This window comes from Bufo bufo, chromosome 5 (assembly GCF_905171765.1).
Source record: "Bufo bufo chromosome 5, aBufBuf1.1, whole genome shotgun sequence".
NCBI classification, from domain to species: Eukaryota; Metazoa; Chordata; class Amphibia; order Anura; family Bufonidae; genus Bufo; species Bufo bufo.
In genome coordinates this window covers 47,791,075-47,814,942 of record NC_053393.1, presented here as the reverse complement: position 1 = coordinate 47,814,942, position 23,868 = coordinate 47,791,075, and the positions used below count along the sequence as shown (strand labels likewise).

The 23,868-nt window shown below is 47.8% G+C and overlaps 1 protein-coding gene across 1 annotated transcript in view; it reads left to right on the top strand.

Annotated features, from left to right (window-relative positions):
• The window catches only part of TAF2 (TATA-box binding protein associated factor 2), a 190,379-nt gene that overhangs the window by 84,807 nt on the left and 81,704 nt on the right, over positions 1-23,868 (top strand). The window contains exons 17-20 of the mRNA XM_040432008.1: positions 10,553-10,693; positions 11,307-11,417; positions 16,689-16,882; positions 18,344-18,483. Coding sequence (XP_040287942.1) covers positions 10,553-10,693; positions 11,307-11,417; positions 16,689-16,882; positions 18,344-18,483 — 586 coding nt within the window. The remainder of the gene's footprint in view (positions 1-10,552; positions 10,694-11,306; positions 11,418-16,688; positions 16,883-18,343; positions 18,484-23,868) is intronic.

Sequence of the window (23,868 nt, the reverse complement as noted above, 5' to 3'; positions counted from 1 at the left end):
CCAATCCTGAGTTACATCCTGTATTATACTCCAGAGCAGCAATCACTATTATTCTGGTGGAGTTACTGTGTACACATTACATCACTTATCTTATTTAGCAGGGACGAACAGCCTGTATGGTACTTGAGCTGCACTCATTATTCACTTTGTTCAGGCAATACTTATTCTGTACTGATCTTGAGTTACACCCTGTATTATACTCCAGAGCTGCACTCACTATTCTGCTGGTGCAGTCACTGTGTCCATTCATTACATTACTTATTCTGTACTGATCTTGAGTTACACCCTGTATTATACTCCAGAGCTGCACTCACTATTCTGCTGGTGCAGTCACTGTGTACATACATTACATTACTTATCCTGTACTGATCCTGAGTTACATCCTGTATTATACTCCAGAGCTGCACTCACTATTCTGCTGGTGGAGTCACTGTGTACATTACATTACTTATCCTGTACTGATCCTGAGTTACATCCTGTATTATACTCCAGAGCTGCACTCACTATTCTGCTGGTGGAGTCACTGTATATATACATTACATTACTTATCCTGTACTGATCCTGAATTGCAGCCTGTATTATACTCCAGAGTAGGGCTGCAGCAAACGATCATTTTAGCAATCGATTATTGTACTGATTATTTTTACGAATAATTGAGTATTCTAATAAGAAAAAATGAATTAATAGACTGTTTTCCTTTATGAAAACTCATCAGACCCCCTTCCATCAGTTCCCAACACCCTTCGTTCCCCCCTATGCGATCAGCCTAAGTGCATCAGTTCCCCTCCAGTGCCATCAGCTCAGTTCCCCCCCAGTGCCTTCAGTTCCACTCCCCCCAGTGCCATCAGCCCCTCCATGCCATCCATTGCCATGACCCCCAATCCCCCAGTGCCTCCATGCCATCCATTGCCAATTGCCATGTCCCCCACTTCCCCAGTGCCATCAGATCAGCCCCTCCATGCCATGTCCCTCACTCCCCCAGTGCCATCTTCCTCTTCATGCCATCCATTGCCATGTCCCCCTCCCCCAGTGCCTCCATGCCATCCATTGCCATGTCCCCCTCCCCCAGTGCCTCCATGCCATCCATTGCCATGTCCCCCTTCCCCAGTTACTCCATGCCATCCTCCATGTCCCCCAGTGCCATCAGATCAGCCCCTCCATGCCATCCTCCATGTCCCCCAGTGCCATCAGATCAGCCCCTCCATGCCATGTCCCCCAGCGCAATCAACTCTTCTATGCCATCCATGTCCCATCCCCCACTCCCCCAGTTCCGTCATCCCCTTCAAATCACAGGTGCCCCTTTCAAATAACCAATATCACCCCCCGCCGGGAAATTGCATTTAGGTTTTTTTGCATCGATTACATCGAGTAATCGTTGCATCCCTACTCCAGAGCTGCACTCACTGTTTTGCTGGGGTAGTCACTGTGTACATACATTACATTACATTACTTGTACTGATCCTGAGGTGCAGCCTGTATTATACTCCAGAGCTGCACTCACTATTCTGCTGGTGGAGTCACTTCTGTACATACATTACATTACTTACTTGTACTGATCCTGAGTTACATCCTGTATTATACTCCAGAGCTGCACTCACTATTCTGCTGGTGCAGTCACTGTGTACATACAGGGAGTGCAGAATTATTAGGCAAGTTGTATTTTTGAGGATTAATTTTATTATTGAACAACAACCATGTTCTCAATGAACCCAAAAAACTCATTAATATCAAAGCTGAATATTTTTGGAAGTAGTTTTTAGTTTGTTTTTAGTTTTAGCTATTTTAGGGGGATATCTGTGTGTGCAGGTGACTATTACTGTGCATAATTATTAGGCAACTTAACAAAAAACAAATATATACCCATTTCAATTATTTATTTTTACCAGTGAAACCAATATAACATCTCAACATTCACAAATATACATTTCTGACATTCAAAAACAAAACAAAAACAAATCAGTGACCAGTATAGCCACCTTTCTTTGCAAGGACACTCAAAAGCCTGCCATCCATGGATTCTGTCAGTGTTTTGATCTGTTCACCATCAACATTGCGTGCAGCAGCAACCACAGCCTCCCAGACACTGTTCAGAGAGGTGTACTGTTTTCCCTCCTTGTAAATCTCACATTTGATGATGGACCACAGGTTCTCAATGGGGTTCAGATCAGGTGAACAAGGAGGCCATGTCATTAGATTTTTTTCTTTTATACCCTTTCTTGCCAGCCACGCTGTGGAGTACTTATACGCGTGTGATGGAGTATTGTCCTGCATGAAAATCATGTTTTCTCGCCCAGTTTCCTTGGGGGACACAGAAGACCTTGGGTATAGCTCATCTCCATAGGAGGCGTGACACTAAGTGAAGACTGTTAAGCCCCTCCCCCACAGCTATACCCTCAGCCTGGAGAGAGAGACTGCCAGTTTTTTGCTTAGTGTCCAAGGAGGCAAGACACTCCCTGCTCTGCAGGGCTGTTTTCTCCTTGTTTAAATTTTAGATTTTTACTTTTTTATTTCTTTTTGTTCCAGATCATCAGGGATAACAGAGACGCACTAGACCTCTCTGTTCTCCCGGGGTTGAGCTGCGCCAGTGCCGGTCACCCGCACTGCTGCCTCCCCCACAGAAGGCAAGGTGGATCAGGGCAGCCTCGCTCCCCTACATCCCGCCAGCGCAAGGGTCGCCCGCACGCCAAGTCCCTCTTCCAGCGTCCTGCCACTGCGGTGCCAGTAGCTGAAGGGGCGACCCTGCTGGAATGGACCGAGGGTGAAGACGGCTGTGGTAAGAGAGTGGCTTCTCCAGCCCTACGTCCCCCACCCCCCACCCAATGGTCTCCTGCGTGCCTGACCGCCCATACTGGGCCCCTGGACCCTTTCCCTGCTGGACCTAGGCTGGCTCCTGGGGTGCCGCAGTGCGGCAATCTGCTCCATGCTTCCCCCCCCCCCCCCTTTTTTTTTTTCCTGGCCCTCATAGTACATGCAGCTAGTGGCTGTCAGCCGTCGCCTGCCTTCTCCTCACGGGCACCCCGTCTCTGGGTCCCCCCCCCCATCTCGCCTGATCACATTGGGCCTTACCGGAGTCGCCTCCGGACAGCACTAATATTCCGGTGCGGCCGGGCGCCGCAAAAATTTTAGGCTCCGCGGCTTGGGGTGGGCTTGAGGTGGGCTCCCGCGGCAAGCCGCCATTCCGGGCCCCTTACTCTTCCGGCCGGCGGGGTGGGCTCCCGCGGCCGGCAAACCGCCATTCCGGGTCCCTGTCTCTTCCGGCCGGCAGGGTGGGCTCCCGCGGCCGGCAAACCGCCATTTCGGGTCCCTGTCTCTTCTGGCCGGCGGGGTGGGCTCCCGCGGCCGGCAAACCGCCATTTTGGGGCCCTGTCTCTTCCGGCCGGCGGGGTGGGCTCCCGCGGCCGGCAAACCGCCATTTCGGGTCCCTGTCTCTTCCGGCCGGCGGGGTGGGCTCCCGCGGCCAGCAAGCCGCCATTCCGGCCCCTGTCTCTTCCGGCCGGCGGGGTGGGCTCCCGCGGCCGGCATTGGGCTTGACTATGCCCCAGCAGGCCCCGTCGGTGCCGGTCGGCGGGGCTCCGCAAATTTGGTCCTAGGCTTCGCGGCCTGCTGGGCCGCAATTCCGACCGGCCCGCGGGGTGGGCTCCCGCGGCCGGTTTAAAGCGCCATTCCGCCTCAGGTCCCGGCGGTATAAACGGGCCGGGCGCCGCAAATTTAGCCCCCGGCTTCGCGGCCTACTAGGCCGCAATATTCCGGTCTCTGGTGGAGGGGGCGGGAACCTTTCCAGGCGCGAATTCTTCCCGTCTGGAGGTTCCTCCGCCCCCAGGGGATCGCACGCCGCCCTCCAGGCCGGATCCCTGTTAACCCTTTGGGTACAGGCCGGCTCCCAAATGGGTCTGTATAGTTGGCCCCCCCTTTTTTTCTCAGGTGCCCATATATGGTGGCTCCCCTTTAGCCTCAGAGAGGCTGTGTTTAAATATATAAAAAAAAATAACAAAAATTGAAAGTGAGGGCGAGCACTCAACACCTGTAGCCAATTAGTAGTGCATAAAATTTTATTAAATCACCATATAATAATATGACATATAAATGGACCATATAAACTAAAATGCAATATAAAATGCCACTTTAAGGAAAAGGTTAAATAGTAGCAGTCTCTTGTGTTCAAGGCTACTATAGAATGTAGCTAATGCGTTTCACCGCTGCGTTTCACTGTCTCATGCGCATATAACAATAGTCAATGAGTTTGGCTGACTCGTGTGCGCTGCTCCAATATCAGCCAAACAATAGTGCAGGTGGATTCAACAGTGTCCGCTACCACATATGGACTAGACTTGGTGTCCTCAACTGCCAATGGTCAAATGGCCGAGCACATTTAGTTAATAAGCCTCACCGCATGAGGTTTGAACCAGTAGTGTTCCTACCTTCCTCTGGTTTCGAGGACGTTAATCCAGACGTGTGCGGTGGGTCAGCTGCGAGCGACTGCTCCGGCGTCCAGCTCGTGGTGTCTGTGATCAGCTGTTTCCAGATCTTGCGGGACCTCGAAGTGGTATGTGCCTGGACTGCACAGCAATACTAAGAGTTTCTGTACTTAGCGTCTCAGGAATCCAGCTTCTTCCGATAGTTATGTTGTTCGCATGGCCATGCGTCGATTGCGGAGATGCTTCTGTTGCAGGTGTGCGGCCCAGACGCGTTTCGGGAACTCCTTCCCTTCGTCAGTGGTACAGCAACACCTGCAACAGAAGCATCTCCGCAATCGACGCATGGCCATGCGAACAACATAACTATCGGAAGAAGCTGGATTCCTGAGACGCTAAGTACAGAAACTCTTAGTATTGCTGTGCAGTCCAGGCACATACCACTTCCGAGGTCCCGCAAGATCTGGAAACAGCTGATCACAGACACCACGAGCTGGACGCCGGAGCAGTCGCTCGCAGCTGACCCACCGCACACGTCTGGATTAACGTCCTCGAAACCAGAGGAAGGTAGGAACACTACTGGTTCAAACCTCATGCGGTGAGGCTTATTAACTAAATGTGCTCGGCCATTTGACCATTGGCAGTTGAGGACACCAAGTCTAGTCCATATGTGGTAGCGGACACTGTTGAATCCACCTGCACTATTGTTTGGCTGATATTGGAGCAGCGCACACGAGTCAGCCAAACTCATTGACTATTGTTATATGCGCATGAGACAGTGAAACGCAGCGGTGAAACGCATTAGCTACATTCTATAGTAGCCTTGAACACAAGAGACTGCTACTATTTAACCTTTTCCTTAAAGTGGCATTTTATATTGCATTTTAGTTTATATGGTCCATTTATATGTCATATTGTTATATGGTGATTTAATAAAATTTTATGCACTACTAATTGGCTACAGGTGTTGAGTGCTCGCCCTCACTTTCAATTTTTGTTATATTTATCACTAGAGGAGGGGTGATCCTCTATACTGGGCTAGTAGCACCACATCCAGAACCCCATCTGAGGTGAGCCACCAATCTTGAGTTCACAGACTTTCTATATAAAAAAAAATAATAATAATTATAATAATAAAATAAATAATAGATCACTGATTTCTATTGGACTGCGCAGGACGCTGCAGCCTCATCAGTAGTGCTGCATGTCTGCATGACCTCTTTCCACAGGCGGCATGGTGTTGCGCTCCCAGCCTGCGTCGCTGCTAGGGCATTTTCCCTTTTAGGCGGTTTTCTTGCCTCTTCCAGGATACGGCGCTGGCCAAGTGCATGCGGCCCTTCCGTAGGCAGCATTCATCTTCTCTCCAGTTATGGTGCCTGCCATGTGCATCCCCCCCCCCCCTCCTAGGCGGGATACTGCACTCTCCCTGGCTGCCGGCTGGCCATGTGCATGACCCCCTTCTTAGGCGGAATACTGCACCTTCACCGGATACGGTGCTGGCCATGTGCACGACTCCCTTCCATAAGCGGAACGCTGCACTCTCTCTGGATTTGCTGCCGGCCATGTGCGTGACCCCCTTCCATGGGCGGAACGCAGCACTCACTGGATTCGCTGCCGGCCATGTGCGTAAGCCAGCCATGTGTGTGACCCCCTTCCTGGGCGGAACGCAGCACTCACTGGATCTGTTGCCGATCATGTGCATGACCCCCTTTTTAGGCGGAATACTGCACTCTCACCGAATACGGTACTGGCTATGTGCACGACCCTCTTCCATAGGCGGAATGCTGCACTCTCACTGATGTGCTATGATGTACTTATGTACTATGTTACTATGCTGCACTCTCACTGGTTTCGCTGCCGGCCATTTCATAGGTGGTATGCTGCACTCTCATTGGATTCCCTGCCGGCCTTGGGTATGCCTCCTTCCCTCAGGCAGCATACATACATCCCTCTGTCTGTGGTTGTTTCCTCGCAGGTACGTTGCTGGCCATGTGCATGTACCCCATACATGGCAGGGTGCTTGCACTCTCGCTGGATCCGCTGTCGGCCATATGCATGACCCCTCTTCCGTGGGCGGTGTACGCACTCTCGCTGGATTCGCTGCCAGCCAACGGCATGGCTTCCTTCCTCAGGCGACATACACACATTCTTACTTGACTGTGTTTGTCTCTCGCCAGTACGTTGCTGGCCATGTGTATGACTCCCATGCATGGCGGTGTGCTCGCACTCTCCCTGGATGAGATGCTGGCCATGTGCTTTACCCCCCTTTTTTTCTGGGTGGCATGCTACACTCTCACCGGATACATTGCTGGCCATGAGAATGGCCCTCTAACATGGGTGGAATGCTTGCGCTTCCATTGGATACGGTGCTGGCCTTGTGCGTGACCACCCCTCATTCCATGGGCAGAATTTGGCACGCTCATGAGATTCACGGCTGTCCTTGTATGGCTGTGCTGGACTTGTACATGTTCCCCTTCATTGGCAGAGTAGTTGCACTCTTGCTAAGTTCAGTGTTGGTGTATTATTGCACATTCACTTAATGCTAGGATACCCCTGTGCATGTTCCCCTTTCACTAGGTGGACCTCCTGCGTTCCTGCTGGATTATAGGGTATGTCCTGCTTCTCTGAAGTAGGTACGGCCTTAGGCATCACTCCCTTTTGGGACGGGCCTTTGCACTCTTGCCGCTGCAGTTGGCCAGGTACAATTTCCCCCCTTTCGGGGCGGACTGATTGCGTTCCATCGCATGCTATACTAGGTTTGTGCATAACTCCCTTTCAGGTTGCACTTTGCAATTCCATACATGCTGTGGCACTCTGGGGCGAGCCCCCCTTTTTCTAGGTGGGTTGGCCTTCTCGCTGCTTACGGGGCTGCTCGTACGTATGCCTCACCTGCTTCCTGCGGCATACTTTTGTTTTCTTGGGATACGATGCTTGCCGCAAGCCTTGCACTCGTCTCTAAGGAGTTCATTCTGTCCACCTGACCGGTCAGGCTCTATTGCTCTCTGCTGCACCGAGCTGGGTGGTACTCATTCATTTAGTTGGCCTTTCATTCCAGGGAGTGTTCGTGGGTCCTAGATGCATGCCCATTCGTCCTTCCGCGGCATTGCTTCCCTGCGCTAGTGGTCACATGGTCTAAAGTGCTGTTGTCTGCAGCGCCTCTCGAATTCTTCGTTGGCTCCGGCAGGACTGCGGTTCCCTTGCCTGCTGCAATTTCCTCCTCTTCGGATGCAGTGTGGTATGAGTCCTTCCTCTTGGCGCCTCTTCGCTTCTGTCTGATCTGCTACCAGGTTCGGGCCGCTCTTCTCGGGAAGGTCACCCAACTTCTCTTGGGTGCTCGATTACCCAGGTCCGGAGGACCTCCGCCTTGGGTTCTTCAGGGTATTCGCCTTCTGCGAGGCAGTGAACCGGGCGTCTCACAGTGTAGCGGGTTCTGCTTTTGAGCTGTCCTATGGCTTCCCTGTTGCCCACTCCTCCTCCTTTCGGTTGGAGGGTGTTATGCCGGCCTCTGTCTCGACTACCTTATCTCGCCGGCTTTGTTTGGCTCCCGCTTGGTACAGATCACTCCGATGTGGCTTCCCGCCAGACTTCAGAGGCTGTTCTTTCACTGTCCTCCCCTCTGGGGAGAGCATGGTTGTTTATGTGGATGGTTCCGGTGTTCCTTTTGGCCTCGTACTGTCTCCCTTGTTCACACTGACTGTATTAGCTGTGTGCCCATTACCGAGTCTACCGCGTTCTGTCCTCCCGCTGAGTGCAGATTGCGTGGTCCATTCTAAGACAATGGTTCTGCTGTAGACTTACCTTCTCGGTAACTTGGGGGGGACTACCTTTCGGTCTAGATTGTCCTTTGATCTCCCACACCGGGACTGTACAACGCTGTGGAGTACTTGGACGCGTGTGATGGAGCATTGTCCTGCATGAAAATCATGTTTTTCTTGAAGGATGCAGACTTCTTCCTGTACCACTGCTTGAAGAAGGTGTCTTCCAGAAACTGGCAGTAGGACTGGGAGTTGAGCTTGACTCCATCCTCAACCTGAAAAGGCCCCACAAGCTCATCTTTGATGATACCAGCCCAAACCAGTACTCCACCTCCACCTTGCTGGGGTCTGAGTCGGACTGGAGCTCTCTGCCCTTTACCAATCCAGCCACAGGCCCATCCATCTGGCCCATCAAGACTCACTCTCATTTCATCAGTCCATAAAACCTTAGAAAAATCAGTCTTGACATATTTCTTGGCCCAGTCTTGACGTTTCAGCTTGTGTGTCTTGTTCAGTGGTGGTCGTCTTTCAGCCTTTCTTACCTTGGCCATGTCTCTGAGTATTGCACACCTTGTGCTTTTGGGCACTCCAGTGATGTTGCAGCTCTGAAATATGGCCAAACTGGTGGCAAGTGGCATCTTGGCAGCTGCACGCTTGACTTTTCTCAGTTCATGGGCAGTTATTTTGCGCCTTGGTTTTTCCACACGCTTCTTGCGACCCTGTTGACTATTTTGAATGAAACGCTTGATTGTTCGATGATCACGCTTCAGAAGCTTTGTAATTTTAAGAGTGCTGCATCCCTCTGCAAGATATCTCACTATTTTTGACTTTTCTGAGCCTGTCAAGTCCTTCTTTTGACCCATTTTGCCAAAGGAAAGGAAGTTGCCTAATAATTATGCACACCTGATATAGGGTGTTGTCATTAGACCACACCCCTTCTCATTACAGAGATGCACAACACCTAATATGCTTAATTGGTAGTAGGCTTTCGAGCCTATACAGCTTGGAGTAAGACAACATGCATAAAGAGGATGATGTGGTCAAAATACTCATTTGCCTAATAATTCTGCACACTGTGTAGATCACATTACTTATCCTGTACTGATCTTGAGGTGCAGCCTGTATTATACTCCAGAGCTGCACTCACTATTCTGCTGGTGGAGTCACTGTGTACATACATTACTTATCCTGTACTGATCCTAAATTACATCCTGTATTATACTCCAGAGCTGCACTCACTATTCTGCTGGTGCAGTCACTGTGTACATACATTACTTATCCTGTACTGATCCTGAGGTGCAGCCTGTATTATACTCCAGAGCTGTACTCACTATTCTGCTGGTGCAGTCACTGTGTACATACATTACATTACTTATCCTGTACTGATCCTGAGTTACATCCTGTATTATACTCCAGAGCTGCACTCACTATTCTGCTGGTGCAGTCAGTGTGTACATAGATCACATTACTTATCTTGTACTGATCCTGAGGTGCAGCCTGTATTATACTCCAGAGCTGCACTCACTATTCTGCTGGTGCAGTCACTGTGTACATACATTACTTATCCTGTACTGATCCTGAGTTACATCCTGTATTATACTCCCAGAGCTGCACTCACTATTCTGCTGGTGCAGTCACTGTGTACATACATTACATTACTTATCTTGTACTGATCCTGAGGCGCAGCCTGTATTATACTCCAGAGCTGCACTCACTATTCTGCTGGTGGAGTCACTGTGTACATACATTACTTATCCTGTACTGATCCTGAGTTACATCCTGTATTATACTCCAGAGCTGCACTCACTATTCTGCTGGTGGAGTCACTGTGTACATACATTACTTATCCTGTACTGATCCTGAGTTACATCCTGTATTATACTCCAGAGCTGCACTCACTATTCTGCTGGTGCAGTCACTGTGTACATACATTACATTACTTATCCTGTACTGATCCTGAGTTATATCCTGTATTATACTCCAGAGCTGCACTCACTATTCTGCTGGTGCAGTCACTGTGTACATAGATCACATTACTTATCCTGTACTGATCCTGAGTTACATCCTGTATTATACTCCAGAGCTGCACTCACTATTCTGCTGGTGGAGTCACTGTGTACATACATTACTTATCTTGTACTGATCCTGAGTTACATCCTGTATTATACTCCAGAGCTGCACTCACCGTTCTACTGGTGGAGTCACTGTGTACATACATTACTTATCCTGTACTGATCCTGAGTTACATCCTGTATTATACTCCAGAGCTGCACTCACTATTCTGCTGGTGCAGTCACTGTGTACATACATTACTTATCCTGTACTGATCCTGAGTTACATCCTGTATTATACTCCAGCTGTTTTATGTTGTGTCTCTCATCCCAGATTGCTAACTCGATGGTGAGTACATGGACTGGACCCCCAGCGATGAAGTCCTTATTTACACGCATGTTTTGTTGTAAGAGCTGTCCGAACATTGTGAAAACCAACAACTTCATGAATTTCCAGAGCTACTTTCTTCAGAAGGTGAGACGATCCACAGCTTTTTCTTTCTACTGTTTATAATAAATTATATTTTTTTAATTCCCTAATGAACCGTGACGTACATGTGTCTAACAGCAGGAGCCTGGTGGTGATTGATAGTTGGGTCCTTCTGTAACAGACGGGATCAGAGGAACATCTGATCCTGGCTGTTTAACCCTTTAAATGCTACTACTGTGCCATAAGTTGTTTGACAAGGGGCTTCTATTCCCTGCCTATGGCATCCAGAGGCCTTCTTAAGCCTACTTATTAAGTAAAATTATATAGAGAGCTGTCGGTCACTGAAAGGTCCACCTCCTTGACTTCAAAGGCAAGAATGAGCAGGAATTCAAATGAATTGAAGGGGTTATCCAGGAATTTATAATGATGACCTATTCTGCGGATAAGTCATCACTATCACATTGGCGGGTTTCCGATTCCCTTCCTCCCCGCTGATCAGCTCTTTCAGGGAACCGCCGCCCTCAAAGGAGCTCTGGTGAAGGCACTTGGCTCCCAGCAGCTTTCCAAGCACAGCGCCTTACATAATATAGTAGCTGTACTTGGTATTGCAACTCAGCCCCATTGACTTGACTGAGCTTTTGCCCTTCCTGTTTTGCAGACCATGCCAGTTGCTATGGCTCTCCTGAGAGACGTCCATAACTTATGTCCCAAAGATGTCCTTTCCTTTATCTTAGACCTCATTAAATACAACGACAACCGGAAAAACAAGGTAAGGACGTCTACAGGTAATAAATAACATGACAAGCGGTCACATTTCTGGGTCAGAAATGGGTTGATGTTTTTATTATTTTTTGCCCAGCTGTGCACATTACTTTACAGTGTATTCATGAAAAAAGGCTGCCACTTTCAAGTAATATGTTGTAGGCACTTTTACATAAATTGCAGATGCAGTGAAATGGAAAAAGTGATCAGCACAGGCACAGAAAGGGGCCACATTAATTCCAGTATCTGCGCATGTACTGAGCATGTTCAGCAGCAGCGCAGTAGAGGGTGCAGCCGGTCACATGGGAAAATTACATGCTCGTCGCAATCATGGGTGCTAAGGTTGCAGTGGCTGTGACATCAAGGGGCTCCATGGGCAATGAGGGCTTCAGCGTGTGTTGTTCCTTAAAGAACCATGATTGACAGGACCAAGTTCCTGCGTAGGCATCTCTCCAGGCGGGCAGAAGTATCAGGGGTCCTTTTTGTCCAGAGTGAAGCAGCAAATGAGTTCAGAGTTGTCTATGCCACTGCAAATCCGCTTGTGCCATTTCAGAACTTTCATCAGATAATATATGACCGTTTCGGTCGGAACGCGTGCACAGTGCAAAGTACTGTAGATTTGAACTTGCCGTCTGTTTTGTTGCAGTCCTGCTTTCTGGTGAGAACAGTGACTCTGTGCCTCCGCTCAGTCTTTGCAGTGTGAAAGGGGAAGCACTGAATCCTCGCTCTGGGCAAAATACTGTCAGCCAGGTGGGAAGGGGTGGCCAGGAGATCAGCACCGCAGCCACAAAGGAGATTAGGTCTGACACAGACCCCCTTGTGCTAAATAAAAGAGCATCAAGACTACTGTAGGAATGCAGTAAGCGATACTATGTGGGTATGAAATGTGGGGGGCAAGAGTTGAAATGACTGCATGGCTCCAGTTGCGGATAGAAGGTCACTTCGGGCATCACTTGGCACAATGTTCCTTTCAAAGGCTACTTTCAAACTAGCGTTTTTGCCGGATCCGTCACTGATCCGTTACTGATAATGCAACCGCCTGCATCCGTTATGAACGGATCTGGTTGTATTATGTCTTATATAGCCATGACGGATCAGTCATGAACTCCATTAAAAGTCAAAGGGGGACGGATCAGTTTTCAATTGTCAGAGAAAACGGATCCGTCTCCATTGACTTACACTGTGTGTCATGACGGGTCCGTCTTGCTCCGCACCACATCGCGGACAGAAGAACACTGCTTGCAACGTTATTCTGTCTGCGATGGGGACGCAACCAAATGGAACGGATTACATTCCGGTGCTCTCCGTTTCCTTCAGTTCGGTTTTGTCCCCATTGTCAATAAATGGGGACAAAACAGAAGCGTTTTCCCCCGCTATTGAGATCCTATGACTGATCTCAATAGCGGAAAGGGAAAGCGCAGATGTGAAAGTAGCCTTATGGCGTTCTCAGATCTTTAGGCTTGGGGTCTGGGCAGCATTTATCCCCCACCAGTAACATTTGTGGGTTACATTGACCTCAATATTTCGTTGTGGAGAACAGAAGGTGTGCGACAATCGCCAGCACTTAAATATTGTTGGATTCCATGTGATCATCGCGTTATGCCCATTCATTTTTCCCTCCCCGGTAAATTCTGAGACAGATTTACTAAGACTGGCATTTCATTCGCCGGTCTTGGTAAAAAGGCTCTTTTAATGCATTTGGCACATCTGCTGGCATATTGGTGCGGCAGAAACCGAAATGTACACCAGCTTTGAGCAAGTGTAGATCTTATCTGTAATTTACACCCATTTCTGGCATAAATGATTGCAAACTTATCGGCCAGCGCCAGGCTATGCCCCTCTGGCTAAGCCTCGCCCACTTTATTTGCCGCTTTTGAAACCTAGCGTAAAACATTGCAAATTATGGTGGCTTTTTTTGGACTGTTTGGTCTCCGATTCCTGCTTAGGTGAATGACAATTTCTATCATACATCTCCAGAAATAAAAACTGTTTGCATGGGAGATGTCCCAAGATGAATATGTCTAGAGAAAGCAAGTTGTGTGAGATCTGCACGTCAGCACAGCCAGCTCCTTGTATCTGATCTACTTCCCACTGGTTGAATCATCTCTGCTGGAAGCCTTTGAGCTCATGTGTTTACCTGGTTGGATGCCAGGAAATTATTGTAATTAGTTTTGCATGGATGCATTTTATTTTCACTGTGTACATGAATTTTCTTCTGTAGCTCATCATTTTATGCGCTCAGATCTACAGTCTTAATGTCACCGTTATAACTGTGGATGTGCATTACAGATCAGGCGTCAAGTCGTTTTTGACCGTTTATATTCTTAATAGCCAAGACTTGGAATGAAAGACTTTTTTACTTCATTTTGTGTTAAAGCGACTGTCCATTATGAGTCCCCTGTGGGGGTAAACCGATCGATAGAGGGACTAAAGCCGGCCATACGTTTGAGTTCCTGATCGACCGATCTGTCGTCATACGAACAATCTCACCAACTAAATTGCCCGACCAGGGAGTCAGATTTTTTTAAAAAAAGGACTTTCTGGTGCTCGAGCACAATGGCAAGTGATTGGCTGAATTCACCCGATCATGCTATCAACATGCAGTTTTGGCTGATAAACAGCCGAAATTTGCAGCACAGCAGATCACAATTTCAGCAGACGAGAGTCCACCGTCGGCAATTGCGAATGCTCGTAAGTGTTAGTTTTCAAACAACCATCTGCCATAATAGCCGAAATATGCCATACTTTTATGTGTATGGCCACCTTTAGAATATGTCCTCTTCAAACACTGCTAGGTGACGTCACCAGCTGTGCCTGTCTGCTCTATCCACATAGACCGTGGAGACGTCTTTTGCCGGCTATCTATCAGATTGCCATTAAGGAGAATTAGTCATATTAAAGTCACAGCGACCCTTGTCACTGTGGCTGCTAGCCTAATCCTAAAGAATACAGGGGGTCATTTACTAAGCTGAAATACACCTAAATTAGGCATATTTCAGGCACAGATGGCAGAGAAACAGCTAGTTGCGCTGCTATCTGCAACTTCGCCCCACTCAAGCCAGTTGTAAAATTATGGTTGTGGTGTGAGCAGAGAAGGGAACGGGCCGGCAGGCCCTTCTCATTCATCATTTTCTACACCTGTTTTAGGTGTAGAAAATAATCTAAATGTAAGACAGTTCGGAAGCTGGGTTACATATAGAACTGGCGCTGGATGCACCGAAGTTATGGAGAGGCTGGCGCCTCTTAATAAATGTGCCCAACAATAGTTATTTTATCCAGCCCTGAGTGGATATCGAAAACTACTGTCATTCCAGTCACTGCAGATCTGGTGTCATTGAATTTTATTCACAAATTACAACACAAAGACCAAGTCAAATCAATATGCAGTTTAAAGGGGTCCCAATTTACATAAATAAAGTTAATCACTTTATAATGAAACTTTATGACCTATTGTGTGATTTCAATTCATCCCCGGTGTCACAGACAAACCGAGACATAAGGACGTCCCCACGACAGTGGGCGACAGAAGATCTGTGAGACTGGCAACACGTGCTTTGATCTGACAGGTTTCCTTGTGGATCTATAGACGTCTGTGTTGTTTCTGATACTGGCCCTACCTCTAACCTCCAGGTGTTGCTATTGTGGTCATTTAACTTTCCTTATTTGTAGTTGCTTCTCCCACAATGCTGTGCGGTTTATAGCTTCAGTGGTATCTGTGGTCTGCTGGTGTTTGGTTCTCGGCCGAGTTCCTGTTGCTGCCATAGCTACTGGAAAGTTAAATGTTTCCTTTCCCTTTTGCATTTTGTATTGGTTTGTCTGTATGTTGTTTTTCCCATGCCCTTTGTTGTAGGCCTGAGGGAGACTCCTGGTCGTCCTTCCTTTCTGGAGGAACAGGTAGTCTCAGTCCTGTCACTATTGCCGGGGTCTTATAGGGTGAGTGAGGACTCTAGGTACTCCTGCGTCACTCTAGGTACTCCTGCGTATGAACTCACCTAACTTTGTGGTCTGTTCATACTGATAGCCAGTCAGGACTGTGACTAGGGATTTGACTAGGAGGTGTCCTTCTTTCTTCCCTGGCTTTCAGGCCTTGCTCTTTGTTCCCTCTCCTTCTTCGTCCGGCGTGGTGTCTCCCTCCCACACACGGACCTGACACCCGGTTTCAAGGTCTCTTGCTTTATGTTGATTTCTACAATGTAAAAGTTATGTTCACATGACAGGTTTTTGGTGCAGATTTCACGTTGAAGTCTGTGTGCATGCTGCATCCCATAGATATGAATGAGGTTTCCACAACGCCACTCTTATTCTCTGCATAGAGGAGTCCTACATAGTAGCAACCCCCAAACTTGTCTCTTTAATGACTATGGACACATTTTTTTTTATTAATACGTTGTACTTATTTTGAGCTAAAAATAATTTTTTCAAGTGATCTTTATTTAAAAAAAATGTCCGCTTCTTTCTCTGTACAGCCTTGAGATTCTCTAGTACCAGGCAGCTCAGCTGATGTCTCTATCTTTGATCTCCTGACCTCGTAAACACTTATTATAGCTCAATTATTATCATACAGATAAGAATATGGCTTAAATAAGTGTTTATGAGCGCTTAAGCTTATATTAAACTAGCAGATCACACAGGCAATTGTCGGGAAGGAAGCGTTTCTTCCCGCTAATCGCCTGTTCGATAGCGGAGGAGACTGCTGCTATTACACGCAGCGATCTCCTCCTCGTTAGGAGGAGGAGCAATCACTAATGCCATCGCTCGTCCCCATGCTGAATCATTGTTTTCTAGCAGTAGATTGTGGTTAGACACAAGACTTTTAAACCTTTTGAAAGATTCCAATTACCCACGGCAGTATTACACTGCCAGATCATCGCTAACGGGTGTTCATACGAACGCTTGTTAAAGATGATTTGCAAGATTATCTGAAGGTGTAATTTAAGCTTTAGGAATTCAAAGATAAGGTATATACATAGCTGGTAAATAAGGTCTCGAAGATGGGCACCGCTGGGCAGAGTTAACCCGTTATGACAAAAACTACAAATAAAATAGCAAATGAAAAAAATTATTTTTAGCCCAAAGTGAGTAAAATGCAGTCATAAGAAGAAATTGCCCCCCAAAGGTGTTCATAGCCTTTAAGGTCCCCATATAAGCTGTGTGGTCTACCTCTCTGGTATGTGGGCTCAAAGATCCAATTCAGTCTAAAGTTAAACAGGAGATTTATGATAAAGTAATGAAATGTGAAGAATATGCTGTAATTTTATTTTATTTTTTTCTCGGTCAGTTTTCAGATAACTACTACCGGGCTGAACTAATCGATGCTCTTACCAATTCAGTCACCCCTGCGGTCAGCGTGAACAACGAATGTCGCACCCTGGACAATCTGAACGCGGATGTGCGCCTTATTCTGGAGGAGATTACCCGCTTCCTCAATATGGAGAAACTCCTTCCCAGTTACAGGCATACCATAACAGTCAGGTGGGTTTTTATTGTCGCTGTAATCCAGCACTTATCTAAAAATCCCTTCATTTTTTTCGTGTAGGAAAGTAGATGATCTGCAGCCTGTTAGCTTACAGCAAGAGAGACGAAATGTCAGACAGAGAATTCTTTATGTATTTTTTGATTGTAGGCCTCATGGTCACAGCTGTATTATGGCCCTGGTTTGTGCACATAGAAGGGCATGGAGTTGTAGTGCATCTGTATGCCTCCTATTTCATACAGAGGTTTGTCATGATATACTGACTCCCTGCTATGCGATATGAGACAAAATCAGATTAAATGAATGCTTTAAAGAAGGGATGCCCAATCTGCGGCCCTCCAGCTGTTGCAAAACTACAACTCCCAGCATGCCTAGACAGCCTACAGCAGGGCATGGTGGGAGTTGTAGTTTTACAACAACTGGAGGGCCGCAGGTTGAGCATCCCTGCTTTAAAGTAATAAAAGAAGTTATATTCACCGTATTCACCCCCTGTCGCTCCTGATCCAGCTTTTTGGCCCCTGTTGATACCGTATGGTCACGGTTGCTCAGCCAGGCACTGGCTGCTTCATGTGACATCTGTGGCTGATGTTTGGCTAAGCAGTCACTTGTCTGTGTCGACAGGGGCCAGAAAGCACAGAGACTGGCAGGGAACCCAGGAGGCGTAGCAATGGGAGCAGCTAGGGGTTGTCAGGTGAGTCTTAATATTAGTTGAAATATAAGTCTTCATACAACCCCTGTTCACACAAAGTGAATGCACTGCAGATTTTCCATCCGCATTTGAGCACTGATAATGTGCCACATACTACAGAAGGTGACATGCTGTGCGGATTTTAAGTCTGTAGCTTGTCCGTTCTGCAGATGTATTCACTACAGATTTCACCCTTTGCAACCCATAGCTTGAAATCTGCAGCAGAATGTGCGCGTACCTCATGCGGATTTATCACGTAGGTTAGCGACAATAACCATGGTGGAATATTTGTTCATGTTGACTTAACCTAATCGTTTTTCGGGTTTCAGCACAGATTTATTAATTATATCACAAAAATGTATACCCTTTTTAAATATGCTGAGTGTCAGATCCCCACAGTTTTTAAGATTTATGTTAGTTGTCATTGACTGGACATTTTTTAGAGGATGACAACTCTGTTCTGGTCATATGATGATCCCCCAAATACAGGATTCATCACAATAGATATGAGACTGTAACGCGCCCTGCAATGAGCACATGACTGGAGGAGAGTTTCGTCTGTTGTATGTCAATCATAAATTGAGATCTACTCCATGGGGAGACTACACCTGTCATAAAACATTGCATAGCGCGTACTGTGCGAACTACAATGGAAATATGAGCAAATCATTACATGCAAACCACAAACCCTTCTGTATGTAAAGGCTTGTAGATGCCACTATTCCAGATTTATGACGCTCTTCTTCTAAGATTTCTCTGCTTCTGTTGGCAGCTGCTTGAGAGTCATCCGTGTGCTTCAGAAGAACGGTCATGTCCCAAGCGATCCTTCTGTCTTCAAGTCATACGCAGAGAACGGACACTTTGTAGATGTCAGAGTGGCCGCCTTAGAGGCCGTTGTTGACTACACAAAAGGTGAGTCTGGATCTTGTGTGTATGTGGCACAAAAAAGGCCCAAGTAAAATGTTAGGGAGGAAGACTCGCCACCAAAATCACTACAATGTCTGCTCATTTAGGACCAAAACACTCTGTAATGGATTAAAGGAAGAAAAACGTATACATGGTGTTATGCCTGGTGCTGGGCCTGAAAGGGCAGAGGGAGATTCTTTTTTCTTTGAATTCCAATGCTTTGCGCCATGCACATATTTCGTGCTGCAGCAACCTAAATATATTTGATCTGTAATGGCAGATCACAATGCAGAGATTGGGAAATGACAGCCTCCTGTCGCAAGGTACGCTAAACGCAGCACTCAGACCTTCCTTCCTGCATTTGGGTCATTGCCATTGAAACCTTTGGTGGCTTGATGATATTATGGGCTTCCAGCAATCTGATGGCGAGAGGAGCATGCTGGGGGGACACGATCTGGGGTCTCTCAGCAATCCTCTGTATACACAGATTTCTGCTAATTTGATGTAATGGCCAGTAGACGTCAGATCAAGATTACCTCTCATCGGCATACAGAGGAATGCCGGAGTAGCACAGGTTATGCCATCCCTGTTTCCTTTAGACAAAGGGAAAAAAAAGCTGAAAAAATAAAAAATTAAAACCACCCCCGACCAACCGACACCGTAAGGAAATATTTTCTTTGACATGGACGCTCTATATCCCAGAATATTTAAAGGGCTTCTGTCACCCCACAAAACTCTTTTTTTTTTTTTTTGGATAGTTATATTCCTTATAGCGCGATATTGGAGAATATAATAGTCTTACTTACTTTCATGCGGCCGATTCTTTAGAAAACAAAGTTTTATAATATGCAAATCAGGGCTCTACCAGCAAGTAGGGCGTCTACTTGCTGGTAGCTGCTGCAGAAATCCGCCCCCTCCTCTTGTTGATTGACAGGGCCAGCCGTGATCTCCTCCTCCGGCCGGCCCTGTCAGTATTTCAAAAATCGCGCGCCTCTGGTCATTCGGCGCAGGCGCTCTGAGATGAGGAGGCTCGTCTTCTCAGCACTCCCTCAGTGCGCCTGCGCCGATGACCTCTTCTCTTTCGGTGATGTCATCGGCGCAGGCGCACTGAGGGAGTGCTGAGGAGACGAGCCTCCTCATCTCAGAGCGCCTGCGCCGAATGACCAGAGGCGCGCGATTTTTGAAATACTGACAGGGCTGGCCGGAGGAGGAGATCACGGCTGGCCCTGTCAATCAACAAGAGGAGGGGGCGGTTTTCTGCTGTGGCTACCAGCAAGTAGACGCCCTACTTGCTGGTAGAGCCCTGATTTGCATATTATAAAACTTCGTTTTCTAAAGAATCGGTCGCATGAAAGTAAGTAAGACTATTATATTCTCCTATATCGCGCTATAAGGAATATAACTATCCAAAAAAAAAATATGAGTTTTGTGGGGTGACAGAAACCCTTTAATATGAAATCCACATAAATCCTGTCACTAGGTTTTGGCTTTCTATCCCTGCTAGTATTTTATCTTAATATTTCTGCTTTTTTGTTTTTTTTTAGTGCATGCGTCCATTTGCAGATTCCACATACCACCTAAAGGCAGGAGGTGCACTAGAAAAAAAAATGGAGACCTTTATTCTCAGGTGTTATAGCAATGGTGTAGTTGGTACCCAGAGCACATATTTGGTATCGTTATACACGGAGAGTGTAGGGGGTTGTGTCGTGACTTATGTCTGGCTGGTTAAGCTAATTATGTTAAAGGAAGTTAAAAATGAGGAAATTGGCATTTCCCCCCATTTACTGCTACATAAAAAAATAAAAATAAAACATACTGGGTCTGTTTTGGTCCCCAGCTAAAGCTATATCTGTACACCAAATAATGAAATTAAAAGTATTTGACCAAAGTATTTCGGCATTCCAAAGGTCAAATTTTTCTGTGGATATTCCAGCATCGAAAGGTCTTTCATCCTGAAAGGGTTAAACCACATGTAGTACATTCTTTGATTTCATCGCCCCTTCTTTTCGCCACATCAGTGCTGTCAGCACCTTGGAGTTTGTGCTCTCTTTAGCATTGTATGTAGCAGGACTCTGTGTTCCCTCTCGCTGGCAGGCCTTGTCTGGCTGTTCATCACCTCCTCTCCTCTTAAGGTGTTGTGCAGCTTAGAGGGTGTGTGTGACGGGCGACAGGGTTCCTGCTGAATTACCAACACAGAGCTTCCGCTGGCTGATTTTGTAGCCATTAATGTTGAAGGGATGCTCCCGAGAATACCTAAAAACCCCAGTGTGTAGTATGTGGAATATACATGATTTTACTTAAAGGGATTGTATCATCATAAAATGACCCCTTGTTTAAATCAAGATATTATGTTAAACAGATTCCGGGATTTTAATGATTGCCTGTCCGTAGGATATGTGGGGGTCTGAATCCCAGTGTCTTCGCTTCTCAGCTGCATGGAGAGGCTGCAGCGCTGTGTCAAGCGCTATGGTCTCATCATTGTCTACTAAGCACAGCTCCCCTCCGTAGGCCTGTCCACTGGTCGCTCGGCCTTTCTGCAACAAAGTCCTATTCAAGAGAATGGGAGTGAGTTGAAATACCAAGGTGCAATGTAGAGCAAACTGCTTGGAGAGAACCTTTTTCTCATCCGTATTATTGGGGAACACAGGCATTGACCATGGGTATAGCACCTAACAGGTAAAATTTAGCGTAGGAATGTGGAACCTACACTCCCTGAAGTGTATGGTAGCCGTCTTGGCACCTACCAGGTAGAATTTAGCGTAGGAACCTGTCTAACAGAGATCGCCTTGACGCTCGGCAGACGGGCTCAAATAATTTTGTACAAAACGATTTGCCAAGTATCTCGCACTTAAAGTGTAGCACTTGTTATTATTATGCAATTTTGTACTCTATATTGCAGTTAATTGTTGCATTGCATGTTTCTGTTTTTCAATGTTGTTCCCTGCCATAGCAATGTGTTTCTGCGGTTTGGTATGTGCTGACTGACCCCCTTTTTTGGTTTTTCCATGGGTATAGCTGTTGCCTCCCTCTTCAGCTATACCCTTCCTACAGGGACGAAGCTAAATCAGTTTTAGCTTAGTGTCTGTAGGAGGCAGACCTCCGCACGTTGCAGGTCTGCTGATTATTTAGTTTTTTCTCCTTTCCTACTTTAGCGGGAAGCTTCAGGCAATTCGTAAAACAGCCTACACTCCCAACCAGGAGACGGGAGACCAGTGGGTCACCCAAACCCCCTGCTCGTTCCCGCTCTCCGGAAGAAAAGGAGGACCAGAGGTTCTCGTTAAAATCTCTGTCTCTCGCCAGCAATCACATCACCATGGCCGCCCCAGGGAAAGTCCCCTCTGTTTCCGGTGTAGCGTCCCTCACTAAGGGGCCACAAACCGAAGGTAGTGATCCGGCTGGAGCCAGGGGGGCAGAAGACTTCGGACAGGTGAGTAGGAGACTGCCCACAGTGCCCCCTCCAGTTCCCTCTCCTTCCCTTGTGTAATAAGAGCTCTTTAAATGTTAAATGGCACCTGTGCAAGGCTCAGGGGGCTGCTCCTGTTGTGTGGCCGACCTGGTTGAGGATATCGCCGCTTCCACAGGGCCCCCAGGGCCATTGGTAATTGAAGCCCGGCTTAATTTGGGGCCTACTACTGGGGGCGTCCATTTCCACGGCGGCGGCGGCCTCCTGAACGCACCTGGGAGAGGAGGGGGGTGGAGTTTTCTCCTGAGCGCCACTTCCTGGTTGGCGCGTCTCAGGGATCTCAAGTCTCCCGGAGGTTCAGGGAGTCTCCTGCTATTAGATAGCGGCTCCCTGACTCCCGCATGTGAGACAATATCTCCCTGAAAGGTTTACTGATAGCAGAGCAGAGAGATAAGAGAAGTGACAGGACACAGAGTTTAGATTACAGGTTGAATTAACCCTTTAGGGTCAAATTGGCTTCTCAAGGAGATATATATGTTAAAGGCATCCCTCCTTCTGTCTCATTCAGTAGCTATATAACTATTGAGAGAGAGGTATTTTTTTTTAAATACATTTACACATTTAACCCTCCATTTTAATTATATTATTTACCCCAGTGTTAAATTCACCCCCCCCTGGATGCTTGTTTTTTTCCTACAGTGGGGTAGATAATTACACACAGGGTTTTAAAGAATAAACTTCCTGACTCAGACCAAGAGCCGACTCAGCGAGTCAGCAAGTGAATCGAAGCATCCGCGCATGCGCATTGCCCAAACTAAGCTTCGGTTCACTTGCTTCTTGTCAGCTCAGCGAATGAACCGATTCATGTGAAAGATCCGAACTTTCCATCTCTACTTTAATCGTAGTAAACCTTTCCGGCAACCTGTAGCAGTGTCCCCTTCTCGGCCCGTGTGCACAGTGCAAGAAGAAGCCGATGCCAGCAGTCCGCAACGGCGCATCAGGCTGAGCCTGTGCGCACGCGCGGGATCTCAAAGCGGGAGGGAGAGGCGGCACTGAGGAGTAGAAAGCGGCGCTGGGCACGAATGGCGATGCGTGCGGCCGGGCACCATGCATCCACAGACCTCCCCTGCTTGGGCACCTTAATTCAATGATTGACAGGTTAGTAAAACCTGTTTTCTCGCCCATATTCCTTGGGGGACACAGGAAACCATGGTATAGCTCTGCTCCCTAGGAGGCGTGACACTAAGTGAAAGCTGTAAGCCCCTCCTCCATCAGCTATACCCTTCAGCCTGGAGAAGAGACTGCCAGTTTTTGCTTAGTGTCCAAGGAGGCAAGACACCCCCTGCTTATGCAGGGTTGTTTTCCTATGAATTATTTTTTTTTTGCATTAGACCCCTCTGTTTCTCCCGGGGTTGAGTTGCGCCAGTGCCGGTAATTCCGCACTGCCGCCTCCCCCACAGAAGACAAGGTGGACCAGGGCAGCCTCGCTCCCCTGCGTCCCGCCAGCTCAGGGTCGCCCGCACGCCAAGTCCCTCCCCCGGCTTCCTGCCACTGCGGTGCCAGGAGCTGAAGGGGCGACCCCCGCTGGATGGACTGAGGGCGAAGACAGCGTATGGTGAGAGTGGCTGCTCCAGCCTCCCCTTCTCCCTCCCACCGCTGCTACATCCCCCATGGCCGCTGCTACATCCCCCATGGCCACTGCTACATGGCCACTGCTACATGGCCACTGCTACATGGCCATTGCTACATGGCCTGCCCCCCCCCCCCCCCCCCGGGCATATCGGGACCGTTACCGGGCAGGGGAGTGTATCTGGGCAAGTCCTTGGCAGGGACGCTGCCTTCAGGGGACGGCTGCAGGCAAGCAAGCCGTCTGCCACATCCAGGCGCGGCTGGGGGTCGCTTACTTGGCGTGAACGGCGCCATTTCATCTTGGCCGGCACTTCATCACCTTGGGGGTTAAAATCATTTTCTCTGCTTCTTCTTCAGCG